Source organism: Lycorma delicatula, chromosome 11 (assembly GCF_047948215.1).
Source record: "Lycorma delicatula isolate Av1 chromosome 11, ASM4794821v1, whole genome shotgun sequence".
In the NCBI taxonomy this organism is placed as follows: Eukaryota; Metazoa; Arthropoda; class Insecta; order Hemiptera; family Fulgoridae; genus Lycorma; species Lycorma delicatula.
The window spans coordinates 21,476,214-21,495,770 of NC_134465.1; the positions used below are offsets into that span (position 1 = coordinate 21,476,214).

The 19,557-nt window shown below is 30.1% G+C and overlaps 1 protein-coding gene across 1 annotated transcript in view; it reads left to right on the plus strand.

Moving 5' to 3' along the window:
• The window catches only part of LOC142332478 (paired box protein Pax-6-like), a 202,164-nt gene that overhangs the window by 99,781 nt on the left and 82,826 nt on the right, over positions 1-19,557 (plus strand). Inside the window, exons 5-6 of the mRNA XM_075378928.1 lie at positions 13,045-13,187; positions 15,506-15,603. Of these exons, the coding sequence (XP_075235043.1) occupies positions 13,045-13,187; positions 15,506-15,603 (241 nt within the window). The remainder of the gene's footprint in view (positions 1-13,044; positions 13,188-15,505; positions 15,604-19,557) is intronic.

A 19,557-nucleotide genomic window follows, 5' to 3' on the forward strand; every position in this document is an offset into this window, starting at 1 on the left:
TACATTTGACGCCTTCAAGTGGTAAAAATAGCACTAATTTAACTACGAGTACAAGTGTTGAAGATATCAGTCGTAGTAGTACTGTTAAACGTAATCATACTAAGAGGAATACAAAAAGGAAATAGTTTATAAAGATTTAATTGAAAAAGCAAAAGTAGCACTTAAAAATTTTAAGCTGATAAAGGAGATAATGAAAGCAAAATAGATAATGGAAATAGTAAGGAATCTGGTAGCTGTGATATTCTCCAAATTTCCATCCTCCAAAGACTCACTGTTTTTTTTTTTTTTTTTGTCTTCAGTCATTTGACTGGTTTGATGCAGCTCTCCAAGATTCCCTATCTAGTGCTAGTCGTTTCATTTCAGTATACCCTCTACATCCTACATCCCTAACAATTTGTTTTACATATTCCAAACGTGGCCTGCCTACACAATTTTTCCCTTCTACCTGTCCTTCCAATATTAAAGCGACTATTCCAGGATGCCTTAGTATGTGGCCTATAAGTCTGTCTCTTCTTTTAACTATATTTTTCCAAATGCTTCTTTCTTCATCTATTTGCCGCAATACCTCTTCATTTGTCACTTTATCCACCCATCTGAATTTTAACATTCTCCTATAGCACCGCATTTCAAAAGCTTCTAATCTTTTCTAAAGCTTTCTAATCTGTGTTTGTTACGAATGTATAATTAATTGATATAATAATAATGATATATATATGAATTACAAAAATAATTTATATTATAAATGAAATAAAAAAAATTATTTATTTGACTGAACCAGCGAATAATTTCGGTCAACATTTTTGGTTAACATTATCTTTTTTCACTATTTTAACAAGTAGAATAGGGTTATGAAAGTCCCGGGAGAAATTCTGTATATTTTTATTTGCTATTGCACAATTTTAGCAATTTTCCTGCATTCTAATTATTATAAATGTTTGGTTTAAAATATTTAAACGAAAGGATATTTTTTCAAATTGATCTTTGTATCTCTGACCAAACTTCTAAAATAACACGTAAGTATACGAGACAAAATTTGATTTAAAATTCAAATTAAATATTGTTTTTTGATCGGTAATGAACAAAACAAATCAATATAAAAGAAATTTCAATAACAAAATATTGAGTTAAATCGCTTTTTCTAATCATATATCGTACAAAAATGTAATTTTTTTATTCATTTGACTTACACATTATTATAAATGCAATAAGCGAAGAAGAATTAAAATATAAAACATAAAAATATGATTAATTAAAAATACTGTTTTAAATTTTTTTTTTAAATGTGATGTTGACACCACATGACTTCCTTGTACGCCTATTAAATTATATATACACTTTTTTTTTTAATAAAAAGTACATAAAATTTTATTTCATTAACTTCTGATATTTTTTCATTTTTTAATTATTATTATTGAATGATTATTTATTGTAAAACTGGTTTTTACAATAATAGTTATTCATAAATCAATATATTTAAATTAAAAAAATAGGATCTAAAAAAAAAGAAGATGAAGTCTGATTCGAACCGATGTGGCAGCCCCTTTTAAGATCCAAATATTTCATTAATTAAAATTTTATTTGGCTCTAACTGTGGAACTAATGAAAATATGTACCGTTTATGATATATCGTTGAAAAGCTCTCGATGAGGGCTTATTACTGCAGTTAAGAAAAAGTCAAAATTTACATTTTTCCAAATCGAAATGTTTTGGATTTCGGGCTTTTTTGGATTCTTATGGTTAAGTCGGTTGCAATCAAAAGAAGAGGTGCACAAGTAGATGTTACAATAGTCCTAAATCAAAAATTTCAACATCCTACGGCAAATCGTTTTTGAGTTATGCGAGATACGTACATACGTACGTACAGACCGTCACACCGAAACTAGTCAAAACGGATTCAGGGATGGTCAAAATGGATATTTCCGTGAAATCTGAAAACCGGAATACCTCGCGATCACAATACTTTCCTTTACTTCGTACAAGGAAGTAAAAATTAGAAATAAAAACAATTTCTTTAAATTAATGTTAGCCCATCGGTCTCTTCTAGTGGAAAATCTTCGTCGCAAATAACTTTTTAAACGGTTGATTTTCGAAGTCGAAGGTTCTAAGGTTGAAATCCTAGTAAATTAATTACTTTTTATACGGATTTAGATATAAGACAACGGATACCGATAGACTTTGACGGTTGCAGTTCAATTAACGACATAACTAAGGTACGGTTGGCCTGAGTACGAACAAGACAAGACTTCATATCATTGTCATCTCATCGGGCCTGCGGGAGAACTGCTGATTGTTCATTAGTTGAACAGATTGTGACGTATTTTTATCAGGAATTATTATGATTAAAATTATTATCGAGCTTGGAAAGATTTAAGAAGGGCTACTTTATATTTTACAAAATCCCCCCTCCTACTTTATATTTTACAAAATCTGAAAACAAAGAAATAATAATAAAAATATTAAAAAAACACGAAAAATTAATAAACTATAAATATTTGTATCAAAACAAAAAATTTTGTTATTTTAAAGACAAATAAAATAAATTATACAAAATAAAAATGGCGTCAAAACAGTTATATGTATATATAAGTATATAATACAAAAATCAGATGTTTGAATCTACAAAAAAAAGAGGGGGTAAAAAGGGAGAGAAAAGTGTTGGGGAGATGATATTCGTTGGATGTAGGGTATTCTACAGTAGAAAGGTAAATATAAAAAATTACCCTTCAGTTGCATACGAAGGACCAACCCCCGTGAGTCGGGACTGATGGAGGGAATAAGTGAGAGAGAGAGAGAGAGTGCGAGAAAGAGAATGAATGAGAAACGGGGAGGGAGCGTGATAGAACAGAGAAAACAGAATACAGTCAGACAATCGCGAAAGCAGCAAGGAAGCACCCTTAGTTGTCATTAGAAAAGTCACGGGGGTTGGGTTGAAACATAAGGGATCGTCAACTTATACTAAGGGATAAAAGCAAAAGGGGAGTTATTTCTTGCAAGTCATCCTGATATCATCAACTCCTTTCTATAATATTATTACTATTATTATTATTATTATTTATACTATTCCTTCTCCCCCCCTCCCAACACCCCGCCCCGAAACAAACAATGTTCATATCAAGCGATATTTTATACCGTAACTAAGTTACGCCATCTCAAATTTAAATTATTATTAATAATTTATTAAATTATTGTATTTAGTGATATTCGCCAGGTTTTTTTTTTTTTCAAAGTACGGATGTAAAAATTAAGTTAAGTAACGAATCGGCTCGTAAATGTTCTTGTTAAATGGTCGTAACCGCTTATGAAAATTAAAAACCAAAATTCCTAAATTCTTTATTAGTTTTCTTTATGTGTGTTAAGTAATATATAAATATATATATATATATATATATTACTAATTGTATGTATATATATATATACACTAATTAATTAATTAACTTTAAGAATATAAAAAAATACCGCTCAAGAATTCGGTATAAATTATTGTTTTGTATTAAAAAAAAATTAAACCCGATCTTTTAAATAACCGTACTGTGAAATATCGTTGCATAAAATTCACAAAAAATGAATGGAAAAAAAAGAGCTACTTAGCGATACAAAAAATCGTTATCTTAATTAGAGATTTAATCGACAAATCTGTAGAAAAAAAAAAGAGCGTTAATGACAATTACACGGATATACTTCTGGTTAACTCCAGAAAGTAATCGAAAGTAAGATCTGACGAATAAAAGAACTATTTGCAAATTACCTACCCGCTGAAAACGGTTTTATATCGAAAATTAATGTATTTATTAAAATTACAACTTTTACCGTATAGGAAATAATTTTTATATTCCTGACATCAGTGCTCTAGAGCTATGCTGGATAAGAAAAGGTATGTTCAGTCAAAAAATGAAGTACGGATCGTTTTGAATTTCTCGATGTTTCACGATCCAGGGATCCCCAAAGGACAAAAAAGTGTTATATTCGTACGTACGTTGGCGTGTTTGAACCTTAATACCTTTGGACTGGATAAAAAGATTTTGATGATATTTTGTACATAGACTCGTTTGTATGGGGGTCAATTTTCTTAAAATTTTCTAAACGTAACCCTACTTTATATTAAACTCAATATATGCCAGTATGTTTACCTTATCATTTTTTTTTTAAATTTGCCCCAAAAATCCTCCTTCCCAAAAATAAAAAAAATTTAATTTTTTATTTACTGGATATTTCTTTTTAATGTCTTCCTAGACTTAGTAGTACTGTAAGCCATCCAAAAAAACAATTTTGGGGGCAATATTAGGAGTGGAGAAAACGATCAAAGTTTAAAAATACAGATTTTTTTAATTTTTCAACCCGTTTTTGAGTTTATATAAACTTTTAATAACAATATTACAATAAAATTTAATCGTAATTCACCTCTACCGTCAAAAAATGAATCTTACGTAAATTTTTATCGGTTATTCATTTTTTAGTGTTTTTTTCGTTTCTTCCATTTACCATATTAAATATAAAAAATTTTTTAAAAATTCTTGGAAGATGATTTTGGTAGTAGGGAAGCTGAACAAATAAAAAAACATTTTTTTTAAATTTTAAACTTTTTTTGACTTATTTAAACATATCACGATATTTTTACAATAAAACTTCATCAAAAATTAATCCCCCCCCCCCCAAAAAAAAAAGAGAAAACTTAAGTAACTTTTTCATGTATAATTATTTTTCCACTATATAAGAATAAATAACAATGCCAGAAAAATATTACAACTTTGTTGTCAGATTTTTTTAATATATTTACTAGTAGACCCGTGTTTATTTGTATTTATTTGTGTTTCCCGTCGTGATCGGGGATGTTTAGCCAGTCAACGCTCGCTTCACTTTTATTTTACCTCCAGCACCATCGTTAAGTATTACTTGAGAGGATGAGAGGAATAACGATTTTTGTCGCGTGTGAAAATGCCATGCCTGACGGGATTCGAACCAGGGACCCCCGGATGAATGACCGAGACGCTACTACTCCCGCCACGGAGGCTCACTTCACTTGCCCTTCCCGTCTAACCAGGAAGCTTTGCACTCTGGACCCTTTAAAATCATAAAAAAAATCGTATAAATAAATAACCTAAAACTTCTTTTACTAATTTTAATGTAGTCGTATATATCGAGAGATATCGTCAATATCGATTGTCATTGTCTATATCGATCGTTGTCTACGTCAAAGTCGACTTCCTTAGACGTTTACTATACGATTATTTTTTTCTAAATACCTCAATCCCGTGATAAAAATTATCGTTCATCTCATCTTCTGAAGCGATACTAAACGGTGGTCCCGGAGGTAAAAAAAAAACGGGAAAAAATATCTCAACCCCAGCGCCATCCAGCGGGTCCATTTTTAGCCAAAATATTTCTTTCGCGTAACTAATATATGTTCTGAATACGAGCCAAATCGGACAGTAAATACAATTTTTCAAAATATCTCGACCCCAGCGCTATCTAGCGAGTCCAAACTAATTCAGAAACCTTCGCGGGCGTACGCACAACAACTCATCAAAGTTTAATCGCAATCGGATAAATGGTATAGAAACGCAATTCATTTATATATATAGAAGATTATAAATGATGAAAAACTATCACCAGTAATTTCTAGTTTCTAAAATCTATATTAAACTATAACTAAATTAAATCTATATTAATTTCGTTTTTTTAAATCTATATTTTTCTATATGGATTAAACTTATCCAGAAGTAACCAAAGGGAAAACTCTTGAACAGTTTTAAAAATAAAATGGACTTAAAATACGACAAAAAAAGTTTTAAATAAGTATTTTACAAATCTGTTTTATATTTCATATTTTCTAAATCTGCACCAAATTAAAAAAAAAATACATCTTATTTACTAACATTTTATTTGATGGATATTACAACAAAAAAAATAAATAAATAAAACTTAAGGAATGAATGTAACAAAGTTATTTTCTTTTTAATCTCTTAAGACCTTTTTTAAAATTTCAACCGATATTTTTTTTAAAAATATGAACAAAGAACTATGTAAAAAGTCTGGCAAAGTATTACACGATTTCCCAGATATTAATAATAAAAATTAAAAGTTACATTAAAAACACAAAAAACATATTTTTTGGAAGCGGAGAACAAATTAAAAGAACAATTTTTCTAAAATTATATTCATATACGGGTTAATTTTAAAATATTTGTACAGTTAAAGTTTTTTTTTTTTTCTAAATGTAAGACTTCTTTTAAAAATTGTAGACATGTCTTAATAGTTCTATATATGAACCACAAACTTTTGAAAATATATTTAAACCGAATGGACTTAGGGCAAAAGAACAAAAAAAGTATATTTCAATTTTAATTAATGGGGGTTAAGTTTTTGAAACATATTTTTATGGATCATTTAATATGCAATGTAAGTAAAAAATTTGTTTAATAAATGTTTTTTCTAGATTGTCTCTGAAGAAAATCGAAATAAGTTTTCTCGCGATATCCCCCTTTCTTTCTTTTTCCTGTTTAGCCTCCGGTAACTACGTCTTGTACATTAATGTACAAGAAATAATGTCTTGTACATTCTCAGTTCGACCATTCCTGAGATGTGTGTTAATTAAAAACCCAAACCACCAAAGAACACCGGTATCCACGATCTAGTATTCAAGTCCGTGTAAAAATAGCTGGCTTTACTAGGACTTGAACGCTGGAACACTCGTCTTCCAAATCAGCTGATTTGGGAAGACGCGTTCACCACTAGACCAACCCGGTGAATTCGCGATATCCCCCTAAACGAATTTAAAAAAAAGTAATACGATTAATATCCCGTACAAAGAAATATATGAGCCGCATTTTAAGAAAATCAGTTTGGTCGATCCTGATATATATAATCAGAAACACACGTAAAAAAGCAGTGCAACAACCGTACCTACATACGTACGCACAAACATACATCCATATGTATTTTGGTTTAGATGAACTAGTCGGACCTAAAACGTAAATATTTGAAAAAACTCCGTTTTTGAAAAAAAAACTATATTTGACATGATCACCATACTTTCCGCTTTATGACGGATTATAGCAATGTATTCGTATTTAGCAATTTTACTTTATACAGCAGTTTTTCAGTTTTAAACGTAATATATATATATATAAAACTCCATAATAAGGAGGGGATACCTAAATTATGTCAAATCATTGATTGATATAAAATTTAATGTGAAGAACGAATATTTTAACAGTAAAGACAATTAAAATAAAAGCATTGCAGATATAAATTATCTTAAATATCATTTACGTTCAGGTCTGATACATTCTATATTCTTTTAGTTGGCTCAGATTAAAATATTCATTCTTACTGCATTATACGAGTAAAAATACTGTAGCCGCAATTCGATATCGTTTAAAAATCCCTTCCGAAAATTCATCTCGTTATACAACTCGATTTTGTAATATGTCTTTGTAAACAAAAATATATAACATTTTTTGACTGATAAATTTCGATAAATATGACCGATATTAATTCGAGTATGGCAAATCATAAACTCTATTTAAACTGTATTAATTCTATTAACCTTTTTCTCTTTTCCTGTTTAGCCTCCGGGAATCACCTTCAGGTAATACTTCAGAGGATGAATGAGGATGAAGTGTATGTGTGTAGTGAAGTGTAGTCTTGTACGGTCTCAGGTCGACCGTTTCTGAAATGTATAGTTAATTGAAACCAAAGAACACCGGTAACCACGATCTAGTAAGCAAATCCGTAAAAAAACAACTGCCTTTACTAGGACCTGAACGTTGGAATTCTCAACTTCGAAATCGGCTGATTTGCAATATTATTAACCTTTCTTTTTCTTGTTTAACCTCCGGGTTCACCGTTAGGTATCGCTTCAGAGGGTGAGATGAATGAATTGTAATGCGAGAGAAAATGTCGTGTCTGACCGGAATTCGAACCCGGGATCTCCGAATGAAAGGCCGAGTCGCTACCACTCGCGCCACGGAAGCCGGCTAATTATATTAACCTGTGTAGCAAATACTGTACACAAATACAAATTTGTATTATAAATATATTGTAAAACAATATGTGAAGATAAGATAACAATAAATGCGAAGAAGGCACGTGTGTGTGTGTGTGTGTGTGTGTGTGTGTGTGTGTGTATATATATATATATATATATATATATGCCTTCTTCAATTTTCATTTGAAGAACATAAGAATGGCATTTTATACATGCTCTATATATATAAATATATATATATATATATATATATATATACACGAGTATGTACAGCACAATGCGTTTGTAATTACGCTGTTAAGTGGTTACATACCTTAAATTCTATTAATACCAAACTAAATTCCAATACAATTAAACGGAATAATTCGACGGTTTACTATCTAATTGAAATCTATATAATTCTCTCCATTTACCCTCCACTACAGCTTGTTATCCTCGACATAACAATGCGGTTCATAACCGCATAATCTATCTTCTATTCAAAACCATAGTTTTCATCTCGTAGCCTTTATAATCCCAAATCCTAGCTAGCCTGTATTATTTGTAATAAACCTTTGTTGTTTTATTATTAAAACAATTTTATTTATTTTTTTACTAAAATCATTATTAAATTAATATATTCATAGATACCATCTGTTATAACCCGTAAAAAATAAGCTAGTAATTCGGAAATTAATATTATCTGAAATATCTTTTATTATTTCTTAAATTTGAAGATTTTCAAAAACGGTTCGTTTTCCATCGATGAAATATTATAATTTAAATCTCTTAATTATTTCAAATAATTTTTATTTATATATTATTTTTTTTGCCGCAGCGTTTAGTCTACAATCGGTTGAAATTTACCGGAACCATAAGTAAATCTGAATACAAAAAAAATTATACACAGAGAGGGGTTTCCATTAAAATTGTAAACAAATGCGTACATGTATAAACGTATCTTATACATGTCTCTTTTGTTTCTAGAGATGAATGAATATTTGTTTATTTAATCTTTGTTCTTTCATCGCATACACGTGACGCAGGAATCTCAATTTCCTTTTTCTTATCACTTTTTCGAGATCCTCTATTTCTTCGTACAGTTCTTTGTTGGATTTCAGTCTATATTCTTCTGTTGTTTTCTTGGAGCCTAGACGGTGTATATAAATAAATAATAAAAAAGGTGACCGCACAATTTTAGGAATTTCCTACAAGAATCCTAAACTCCAACAATTATGGACTGTCGCTGATGCACGGCATACATACAAACACGCAACTTAACTTAAAATATTTATCATTTTATTTAAATATAACATTTTTTTTTTTTGTTTATTTAGTTCAATGATTCTAACTAAAGCGCGCGTGCATACCGTACTTAATTCACGCGGGTGAGGCGGCACAATTTTAAAGATCAAATTTCTCTTGAACGATTGGCAGCCGCGAGGCTTAACGCACCAGGCACCGAGTTGACCGGGCGATCGAGTTAGAGACACAGACAGATCGAATTAATTAATCGGCTTCACATTTATACGTAAAATATAATGACCCAAAATCTCAGTCGAGTTCGTCAATAGGAAAAATCGGACCGTGGGACTAGAAATACGGAGGGGCTTTTTCGAAAAAAAAAATATCGCTATAACTTTCTTATTAACTAAAATATCGAATTCGTTCGATATTCCTACTACTATTTGGATAAGGGCCTAAAACTTATATAAGTAAAGTTTTTTGATATCACCAACCATCGGCATAAGGGGTGGAAAAAATGCGGTTTTGAAGACAAAAACATCATACCTTCCTTAATAGACACATTATCGAATCTGTTTAAAGTGGTCGTTAGTCCTCTAAAAATTACCTAAAACCGTTGTTTTGTAATAATTTTTGATATGACCAACACTTACGGGACCAAAATACTTCTGGAATTGTAAGAAGACGGGGCTGTCGTACGCTAAACATGTAAAACTTTTTTTGCGTGCAACCATTATCGTATTGAGAAAATTTGAAGTTTGTCTTAACTTAAGGTTGAAATCTTTTTTATTCGCTTCTTAGCACCGGTGAAATGTACCCCTGCCTTCTGGCGTGCCGAAAGGGATTTTTTTAATCGTTTTATGGAATACAGTCGTTAAAATTTGAAAAGAGCGGGATTTTTTAATTTAGTCCATGCTGTAGCCCCCTAACCCCTTTTTGGTTAAGAAAATTTAAGATATCATCCGTTACTTCCAGATGAAATACGAAGTTTGGTTGTTATTTCTTGGACCGAAAAGGAACAAACAAATATAACGGTTTACGTAAATCGAGCACATACATTTGTTTTTGGACGTGTATTTATCAGAAGTTTTTAAAACCTTTCTGTTACTACAGGACACTCAATGTTTTAATGAAAACTTGAAAATTATTTATAACGTAATACAATTAAATTTACCATTCCCACACAATACATAATACATGCACGTGCGTATGTACATATTCATAGATTCGTGGGTATATGTTTGTGTGTGTTATTTCCTTGTGCGAGAGAATATCCTATACCTTTTTAATAGGAGACCCCCCACATTGATGTTTTTTTGTTTACAACCCCCTTTTGTTTCTTAGTTCCCAATATTACTCATATATATATATATATATATATATATCGTTTGACTTTTCAACCTCCCTCTTTATTTTTCCCTGACCTTTTCTCTCATTATTTTTCTTTTTTTGTGTACTTCATCTTCTCCTTTTATTCCTTTTTTTTATTACTCTGCTATTCTTCTTTATATCCAAGCCTTTGGAATTTTCCCTTTCCTCCCCCTCTCCCTCTCTCTCTCTCTCTCTATATATATATATATATATTTCCCTTTCTCATCGTTCTATACCCTTTTAGTATTGGTCTTCTTTTTTCTTTTTTTTCAGTGTTGTTTTGTTATTAAGAAACACGTTTCTTGATGAAAATTTCGCCATGTAATATCTACTATAGTAAAAAAGAGGAAAAAATATAGAGAAGAAAATACGTTAAAAAAAGAAAAAAAATATCCCTCCTTTTTTCTTGGTTCTCTGTTGTACGTATTTTTTCTTCGTTTTGTTTACATTTGTTTTTTTTTTTTGTTGTTCTTTTAACTTAGAAGAACTTTACCCTATAATATTTAATTAAGGAGAAAAAAGCGATTATTTAATTACTTATTTTTCCTTAATAATTAGAAAAAAAAACAGCTTTTAAAGATTTTATTCAAATTATAATATATAATAATTATTTAATGAATATTAAGCTTTTTTTTTTTTGCTTTACAAAAATGGAGTTTTCTTTTTATAAATTAAACAAGATTTATTTTATAAGTTAAATAATCGTGTTTTTTTAGCAAGTATTACTTACTTATCCGCAAGAAGAGAATTTGAATACAAAATTCTTATAAATCCTACAAATAGAAGTTTTTTTAATTTTTTCCTTCGATTTAACTGATATAAAAAGTACTAAAAATTAAAAAAGACAATTTCCAAAAAAAAAAATATAGCTCTTTAATATAAATGAATTATCAATTAATAAAGGATAATTAAGGAGCGTGCGGGCGACAGTTTTGTACGTAGTACTTGTATACAGTATAATTTTTTTATCAATTTTAAAAATTTATTTAAATATATACAGAGTTTTTCTAACATGGTGGGCTGGCAATACCTTTTCGGATTCTACTTGTAAAACTAAACAAAAAATATTGTTAGGAAAAATGGCAATTTCTCCTTCGTTCTTCCCTTGTCCGCCATTTTGTTATTTTTATATAGAAGCATATATCTCAAGTTCAGATAAACGAATCGCATTAATATTTTGTAAGCGTCTTGGTAATAATTTTTTTAAATTAGCAAAAAATCAGGAGTTAAATAACTTTACAAATTACAAAATGGTGGCCATATTTATTTTTCAATCCATTATATCTCCATAAATATTAGTTTTATCAAAATTTATGTTATTTTCTAAAATATTAAGCATTTTATTTTGAACAAAATAACATTTTATTTTTTTAAATCTGTTAAAAAATAGCCGAGTTATGGCAGAAAATTGATAAAGTTTTGTGTCTGTTTTCATGTCATCCACTTTACGTTCAATAAGATTAAATATTAATTGTTTTTATTTATTGTAAATTAGTATTAAATTAAGTAATAATTTTCTCACAATAACAGACCTAATAATTATGACATACAATTACGACATCAATTTTCTCCCGTAACTCGACTATTTGTAAACCGATTTTCACATATTCACGGTCCGAATTCGACCGAGATTTTGTGTCGTTATATTTTTTATATTAATTTGAAGGTCATTGGCGCAAAATTACGGCAACTATCGTGTCCACAAGAAAGCGAATATATATATATAAACTTTTGAACTGATGGTGGTTTTGGGGTCTGGAAGATGTGAAACGCGAAGAAATGTCGAAATTTTCCGGAAGTCGAATCATGGTACCTGTTACAAGAGATAGCTTTCTTATGAAATCTACCTTAAAGAAACGGTGAAGATAAAAAATAACGTAAATTAGATGAAATAAACTTAAATATAGAGTAGAATTAATTAACGAATACACCACATAAAGAACAGAAAAATAGTTATGAATCAACAGAAAGAACTGTTACGCCACAGTATATGATTAGGGTTATTATTAAAGTAATAGTTGTACTGTAATACGCTATTTACAATAATCAATAATTAAATATTTTTTCTTATTACTTGTTCACGATAATACCGAGTAGACACCGATAAATAATATTATATTAACGATTTAATTGTGTATTCCGATTTATTACAAATATATACGTCGTATAACTGGCAACAGTGTCGCGTTGCTATGGTAATATTAACAAAATAATCAATACTATTGGTGAGAAGTGAACATTTTTAACCGATTATAACTTACGCGTTACAAATTGTCAAGAGTCATTCTAAAATATTTTCAACTATAATATATTTATATTTTAACCGATAAATTTACAAAATTATAAGAACTTTATAGTAATAAATTTAAAAACTAAGAGAAGTGTTTTTTATCTTTTTGTAATTTAAGATTTCTAGATTAATAATTTAGGAAATTAATTAATGAAAAAGTACAAATTTTCAGGTATCATCGATAAACAGGGTGTTAAGAAATTTAGCCGCTCAAAAAGAAGTACATTCGTCGGTTTCACCGGCACCAGATTCAGTTTACGATAAATTACGACTTTTAAATGGACAAACGCCAGCATGGCCGAGACCGAATCCATGGTAAGTTTAAATAATTCCTTTAAAATTTAAAATAATTATTTAAACCGAAAGAAAAATAAAATTAAAACAATTTCCCAATTATTAAAATAATTTTTATATAAAAAAAAAAAACTCTCCACTAAAGAAATGTAAGTAAACCTAACCGTGTTCAATAATTACATTACAGTATTTTTTTCTGTATAACTTGATTTTTTTAGAAAATGTTACTAATAAAATCTACATGTTTGAAATTTAACAATGGAGATTAAATAGGACAAACTGAAAGATAAAATGGCTTGACAAAGTGAAAAATAAAGTAATAATAAGAAGAGTGAACGAGAAAATAGAAGCTTAATTAGAACAATAAAATAACTAGTTATGACATAATTAATCGAAAAGAAATGATTAAAATAGCACCAAAAAAATTAAAAAAAAGCATAAAAATTGTAGATGATCTATAAGGAAATGAAAGCTATCAAGATACTCAAAGGTTTTTCGGTTTAACAGACTGAAAGATAAACAATATAAATGTTAACGAAAAACATTTAAAATTTTCTTAAAGGTCTTACGTAAGATGTAATATTCTTTAATATTCCTCTATCTTTCCTCAGACTTAAGAAAAAAGTTTAAAAAAAAAACTCCCACCGTCATATAGCTCGGCGTACGAAACGATCCAACATTAATTTTGGCAATAATTGTTTAGGTCGATAATCGGCAGAAGGGACAGCAGTTCATGAATATAAGTTTCTTCTCTTTCCGAGGTTTTTATATCATTCGAAGATGGCTGACAAAGGAAGACCGACTAGAACAGCGCGTAAAGACTGTTGTTTTTTAACGGAACGGAAAGCGTGGTGCTTACACAAAGACGGTTTCGTGCACATTTTCATACTCGGTGGTCGCCTTCATTTAAAACAATACGTAGACTTTACGAAACAGTGACGGTTCAGTATTTGAGAGTAAGCGCGAACGGTCTACCGTTGTTCGTTCTCCGTAGAATGTCGAAGCTGTCAAAAAGCAGCGTCGCTGAGGAGTCCGAGCAAATCAACAATCAACAGCACAACCTGGGATTTCTAAGAGATCTGTGCGGCGAATTTTAAAAACCGATTTGTTTGTATCCGTACAAAATAAAAGTATCGCCTAAATTAACGGTTGACAACAAACATCAAACAACGGCATTCGTTGAACGGGCTATGAACCAAGACGTATAGTCGAAGCGCATTTTCACCTAGATAGGGTTGTTAATAAAATAAAAAAATACTTTTTTAGACTTTCGGAAATCCATACGTGCATCCTGAAAAGGGCATCATACTCCAAGAATTTCGGTACGGGCCGCTATGTCAAGTCACGGGGATAGCAGGACCGTTCTGTTTTGAACAGATAGTGAACAGTCAACGTCATCTTAACGTGCTACTTAATAATTTTGTTCCTCGGCTTCTTGCAAAAGGGTTTCAATTAGAAAACGACTGGTTCGTGCGGGATGGAGATCAAACTACGCGGGGCTAATGTTGTTTTAGACTTTCTTCGTGAAACTTTTAACAAAAATATCATTTCCAACCGATTTCCTAATCGTTTTGCGTGTGACAGAACCGGGCTCTAAACAGTCCTGATTTGAATCCGTACGATTATTTTCTTTGAGGATTTCTAAATGCAACGATTTTCCATAAAAATCCTCGTACAGTGATGGAAATGCGTGACCTGATCATCGAGGGGTGCGACGAGACAACCGAGGATATGTATCGTCGAGTTATTAACAACAAAGGATTTCGTGTTAAAGAAGTTGGTAGACATGATGGTGGTCATATTGAACATGTGACAAGCAGAACATAATCTCGAGGTACGTATTAAACGCGTTGTATTTTACTTTTCTGAATTGCGATTCAAACATTTTTTAACAAAACCAAATATTGGGTCGTTTCGTGCACCACCCTATAAAAGCTATCAGACCAATTTCACGACTACAAATTACTGTGTTTCTAAGATATAAAGCTAAACATAATTTACGCTTACATAATTTAACAAAGATTTTTGGATTCAAAGATTTCAAAATGTCATAAATCATAAAAGTCTTGAGCAATTTTTCTAGGTTGGTTAGGTGTAATTAGTCAGTGCCGTATAAGATTACTGGTCATACGATAGTTGTGCATCGTAATTTTGCGAACCTGGAGAGATTTTTCTCATTGTAAATGCTTTTCTAGACAATTATTTTTAAAAATAAATTTTTTTACGAATAAATAAATAGAATATAAAAATATAAAATAGTTTTAAAATAATTATTTATATTTTTTTTTAATAAAAGTTTAATAATAATAATAATAACAGGTAATGTTATTTTTGTTTAGGTATCCGACTAACGGTAGCAGTCCATTTTCATTGCAACCCAGTGCCGTAAGTCCATCAATGTTAACCGACGTTTCAGATTTACCGCCGATTAAAAAAGGTAAGAAACATCTTCACAATTTTAATAGAAAGGTTTTTTAATTTTAATTTTTTTTTAAACATTATTACACTTAGTATTACATCATTAACGGATTTTAAAAAAAATTAAAATTATTTTTCATTGAGAATCATGTGATGCATGTAAATTTAGATTAATGTATGTATATTTTAGTTCCGAATTTAATATGTTGGTAAAGCGGTTGAATAATTAATTATTTGTTAAAATGCTGTAGTTTATTTCATTATTTCCCCCGATAAACATGAATTCTTAACAAGAGATAAAAATTAAAAAATCCCTTTCGGCACGCCGGAAGGCGGAGGTAGATTTTACCGGTGCTAAGTAGGGTATAAGAAATATTTCTGCCTTAAAGTTAAGAAAAACTTAAAATTTATTCGATACGATAATGGTTGCATGTGAAAAAAGTTTCACATGTTTAGCATACGACAAGCCCCATCTTCTTACAATTCCAGCAAAATTTTGGTCATCCCTTGCCGTAAGTCATATCAAAAATTGTTTTAGACAAAGGTAATGTTTAGTGGACTAATGACCACTTTAAACCGATTCGAATCCGTGCCTATTAAGGAAAATATTATTTTTTTGTTTTCGAAACTACATTTTTTTCCACCCCCAGGACAATAGTTGGAGATAATAAGAACTTTACTTAGATAAGTTTTAGGCCCTTATCTAAAGAATAGTAGAAACTTTAAACGAATTCGATATTTTACTTAATATGAAAGTTATAGCGATATTTTGTTTTTTTCGTAAAAGCCCTCCCATTTCCACCCCCACGGTCCGATTTTTCCCACTGACATCGACCGAGATTTTGAGATGTTATACTTTATGTATCAATTTGAAAGTGATTGGCGCAAAATTACGGCAGTTATCGTGTCCATAAGAAAGCGAAATATAAATATATATATATATATATATATATATATAAACGATTGAACTGATGGTGGTTTTGGGGTCTGGTGGATGTGAAAGATATGTCGAAATTGTCTGGAAGTCAAATTGTGGTATCCATTACAATAGGTAGCTTTCTTATTTAATCTACCTAAGAACACGACTGCCAAAAAAGAAAAAAAAAACATATTTAATATAGGATAATTAACGAGCGTGCGGGTGAAATTTTGTACATAATATAATTTTTTTTTCAATTTTTTAAAATCTATTTAAATACATACATAGCCTACGACACTCCCGGTAACGTAAGAAACAGTAAGGTAATCGAAACGGTAAGATTATAACAAAAAGTTGGAAAAGTATCGTATGATATTTTCGGCTAATTTTTTTTCTAATAATAAAAATTAAAATAGACCAAAAAAACAGAATACATATTTTTCAGAGGTGTGAAATAAATTTTAGGAAATTCTTTTTCTCAAAATATTAAAAAAAGACAAAATTTTGTTTCACTAATAAATTCTGATTTTTTTTCAATCGCAGGTTAATATATATTAATAAATCAATTAAATTAAAAAAAAAGTTAAAAAAGGAAATGAAGTCGGATTCGAGCCGATGTGCCTTCTCCTTGTAAGATCCAAATATTTCATTAATTAAAATTTTATTTGGCTATAACTCTGGAACCGATGAAAATAAGTACCGCTTATGATATATCGTTGAAAAGCTCTCAATAAGGGTTTATTACTGCAGTTAATAACAAGTCCAAAACGCAAATTGTTTGGATTTTGGGCATTTCTCGACATTTTTTGTCAAGTCGATTGCAATCAGAAGGGAAGGTGCACAACTAAATGCTACAAAAGGCTTTTTGAGTTATGGGAGATATATACGCACGTACGTACGTACAGACGTCACCCGAAACTAGTCAAAATGGATTCACGGATGGTCAAAATGGATATTTCCGTTGAAATCTGAAAACCAGAATTTTTCGCGATTAGACTACTTCCTTTACTTCGTACAAGAAAATAAAGATGATACCATAAATTTATTTCTGCTTCACACAAAGGAGATTGAATAAAACACCAATGGCCTTTGACTAGAGGTAGTTGGATTATATCACCAAAAAGGAGCACATTAACTCCACCGAATAACTTATCGTTGTTAATCAGACAAAGAAAATCATGAAATAATTATTCTGTTGGACGTAAAAGCAACATACGCTATACAAAATATTTTACGATTCCATTGCAATGTTTCCGATATGTGTCCGCTATAGACTAAAAAACAACTGGACCGATTTACGCGCGGGGAAGAAGAGAGAAAGGGAAGTAGGGAAAAATCTAAAAGGGAAGAAGGGGAAAATTGAAAAAAGGAAAAGGGAAAAACGGTGAAAAGGAAATTAAAAGGGAAAAGAGAAGAAAAAGAAAAGAGAATGGGGTAAAGGGAAACGGGTGAAGAGGAAGGGAAAAAGGAAATAAGGGAAAGAGAAACGGGAGAAGGAGGAAAACAGGGAAGGAGAGCGAAGCGAGCCGTGGCCCTCTGATCGTGACGGGAAGCGCAAGTAACCATAGAGCACGGGCGAAGCTGCAATAAGGAAGCTAGATTTGGGATTGTAATAATTTTTTTTTTTTATCTTTATAGAACTTTTATATTGAACTATTTTAATTCAATCGTAAAATGGATCGGTCTAACAAATATTATTCAATTTTCTTATCTTCCTTTTTTTGTTTTCCTTTATTTAAGTTTTGGGCAGCAATTCATTGTTTATCGTATATTCCTATAAAAAATTTTATTTACCGTTTTATCGGGATTTAATGAAAATCTAAATATAATATTTTTGAATAAACATTTTTTATTTATAAAAAAATAAGTTTGCTGTTAAAAAAGCATTGCGAGTGAAGCTACATCTATATTGAGGGCGAAGTCGCGACGGGGTACGCTAGTTAATATAATTATTTTTGATGTAATTACTTATAAAATATGAAAATGAAGATTAAATTATCCTAAAATACTTTGTCCACCACTTTGAACAGGATTATTTTAATTTAAATATTTTGTAACACAATTTATCTTTTCCTCTTTATAAAGTGATTAGAATAAAACATTCTAAAAGTTATTTTCTCTCAAAATATCTAAATGTAATTCATCCAATCTTCCCTCTCTCTCTCTCTCTCTCTGTCTCTCTATCTCTCTCTCTCTCTATATATATATATATATATATATATATATATATATATATATATATATGTTGTGCGTATGTGTGTGTGCGCGTGTGTGTATAGAGTGTGTGTAAGAAAAGGAAGTATAGAAAGTAATAGAGAATATATAAAAAGAGAAAATCATTTAATACATTTAAAATGATGAGCATTCACATTTCATCTCCACAGACTTAAAAAAAAAAACAAACCTGTAGGTCCTACATTTTACTTTGATTTGATAGATACTCAACAAGTACATCATTTAATCTTTTCACTCGGTTAATAACAATTAGAAAAAACTTTTCTCTGTCAAATTGTTTTATTAAAAAACTGTACTCCAGGTTATAACAACAACAACAATGATTTCATCCTTTAAAAATTAAAACAGACAAGTACAATTGCGATGAGACGGTGAAAGAAAAAATGGTAGGAGGTAGGAAAACAGAACGGTATGAAAAAATAATAATTAAAAAAACCTGGGGAAATGTAGAGCTTGAAGGTTTATAAAAGGACGATTTAAAAAAATAATAAAGGAAAAGGATAGATAGGAAAGAGAAAGATATAAAAATAATGTAAGGAAAAAAGGGAAACTAAAAAAGTAGGAAAAAAGTTTTTTGTTGATTTTTTATTTTTAAATAAAGATATGTATAAACTTAAGTAAAATGAGAGAAAAATTAATACTGATGAGCGGGGCGTACAACTCAATTTAGTTAAATTAAAAAATGAAAGGTAGAATTTATAATAATAAAAATAAAAAAACAAAAAATTTATAATAAAATAAATGAAATCAAAGAGAACGTATACCCTTTATTCATTATTATTATTATTAATTCCTATTTGTCGTTAACAGGTACGGTAG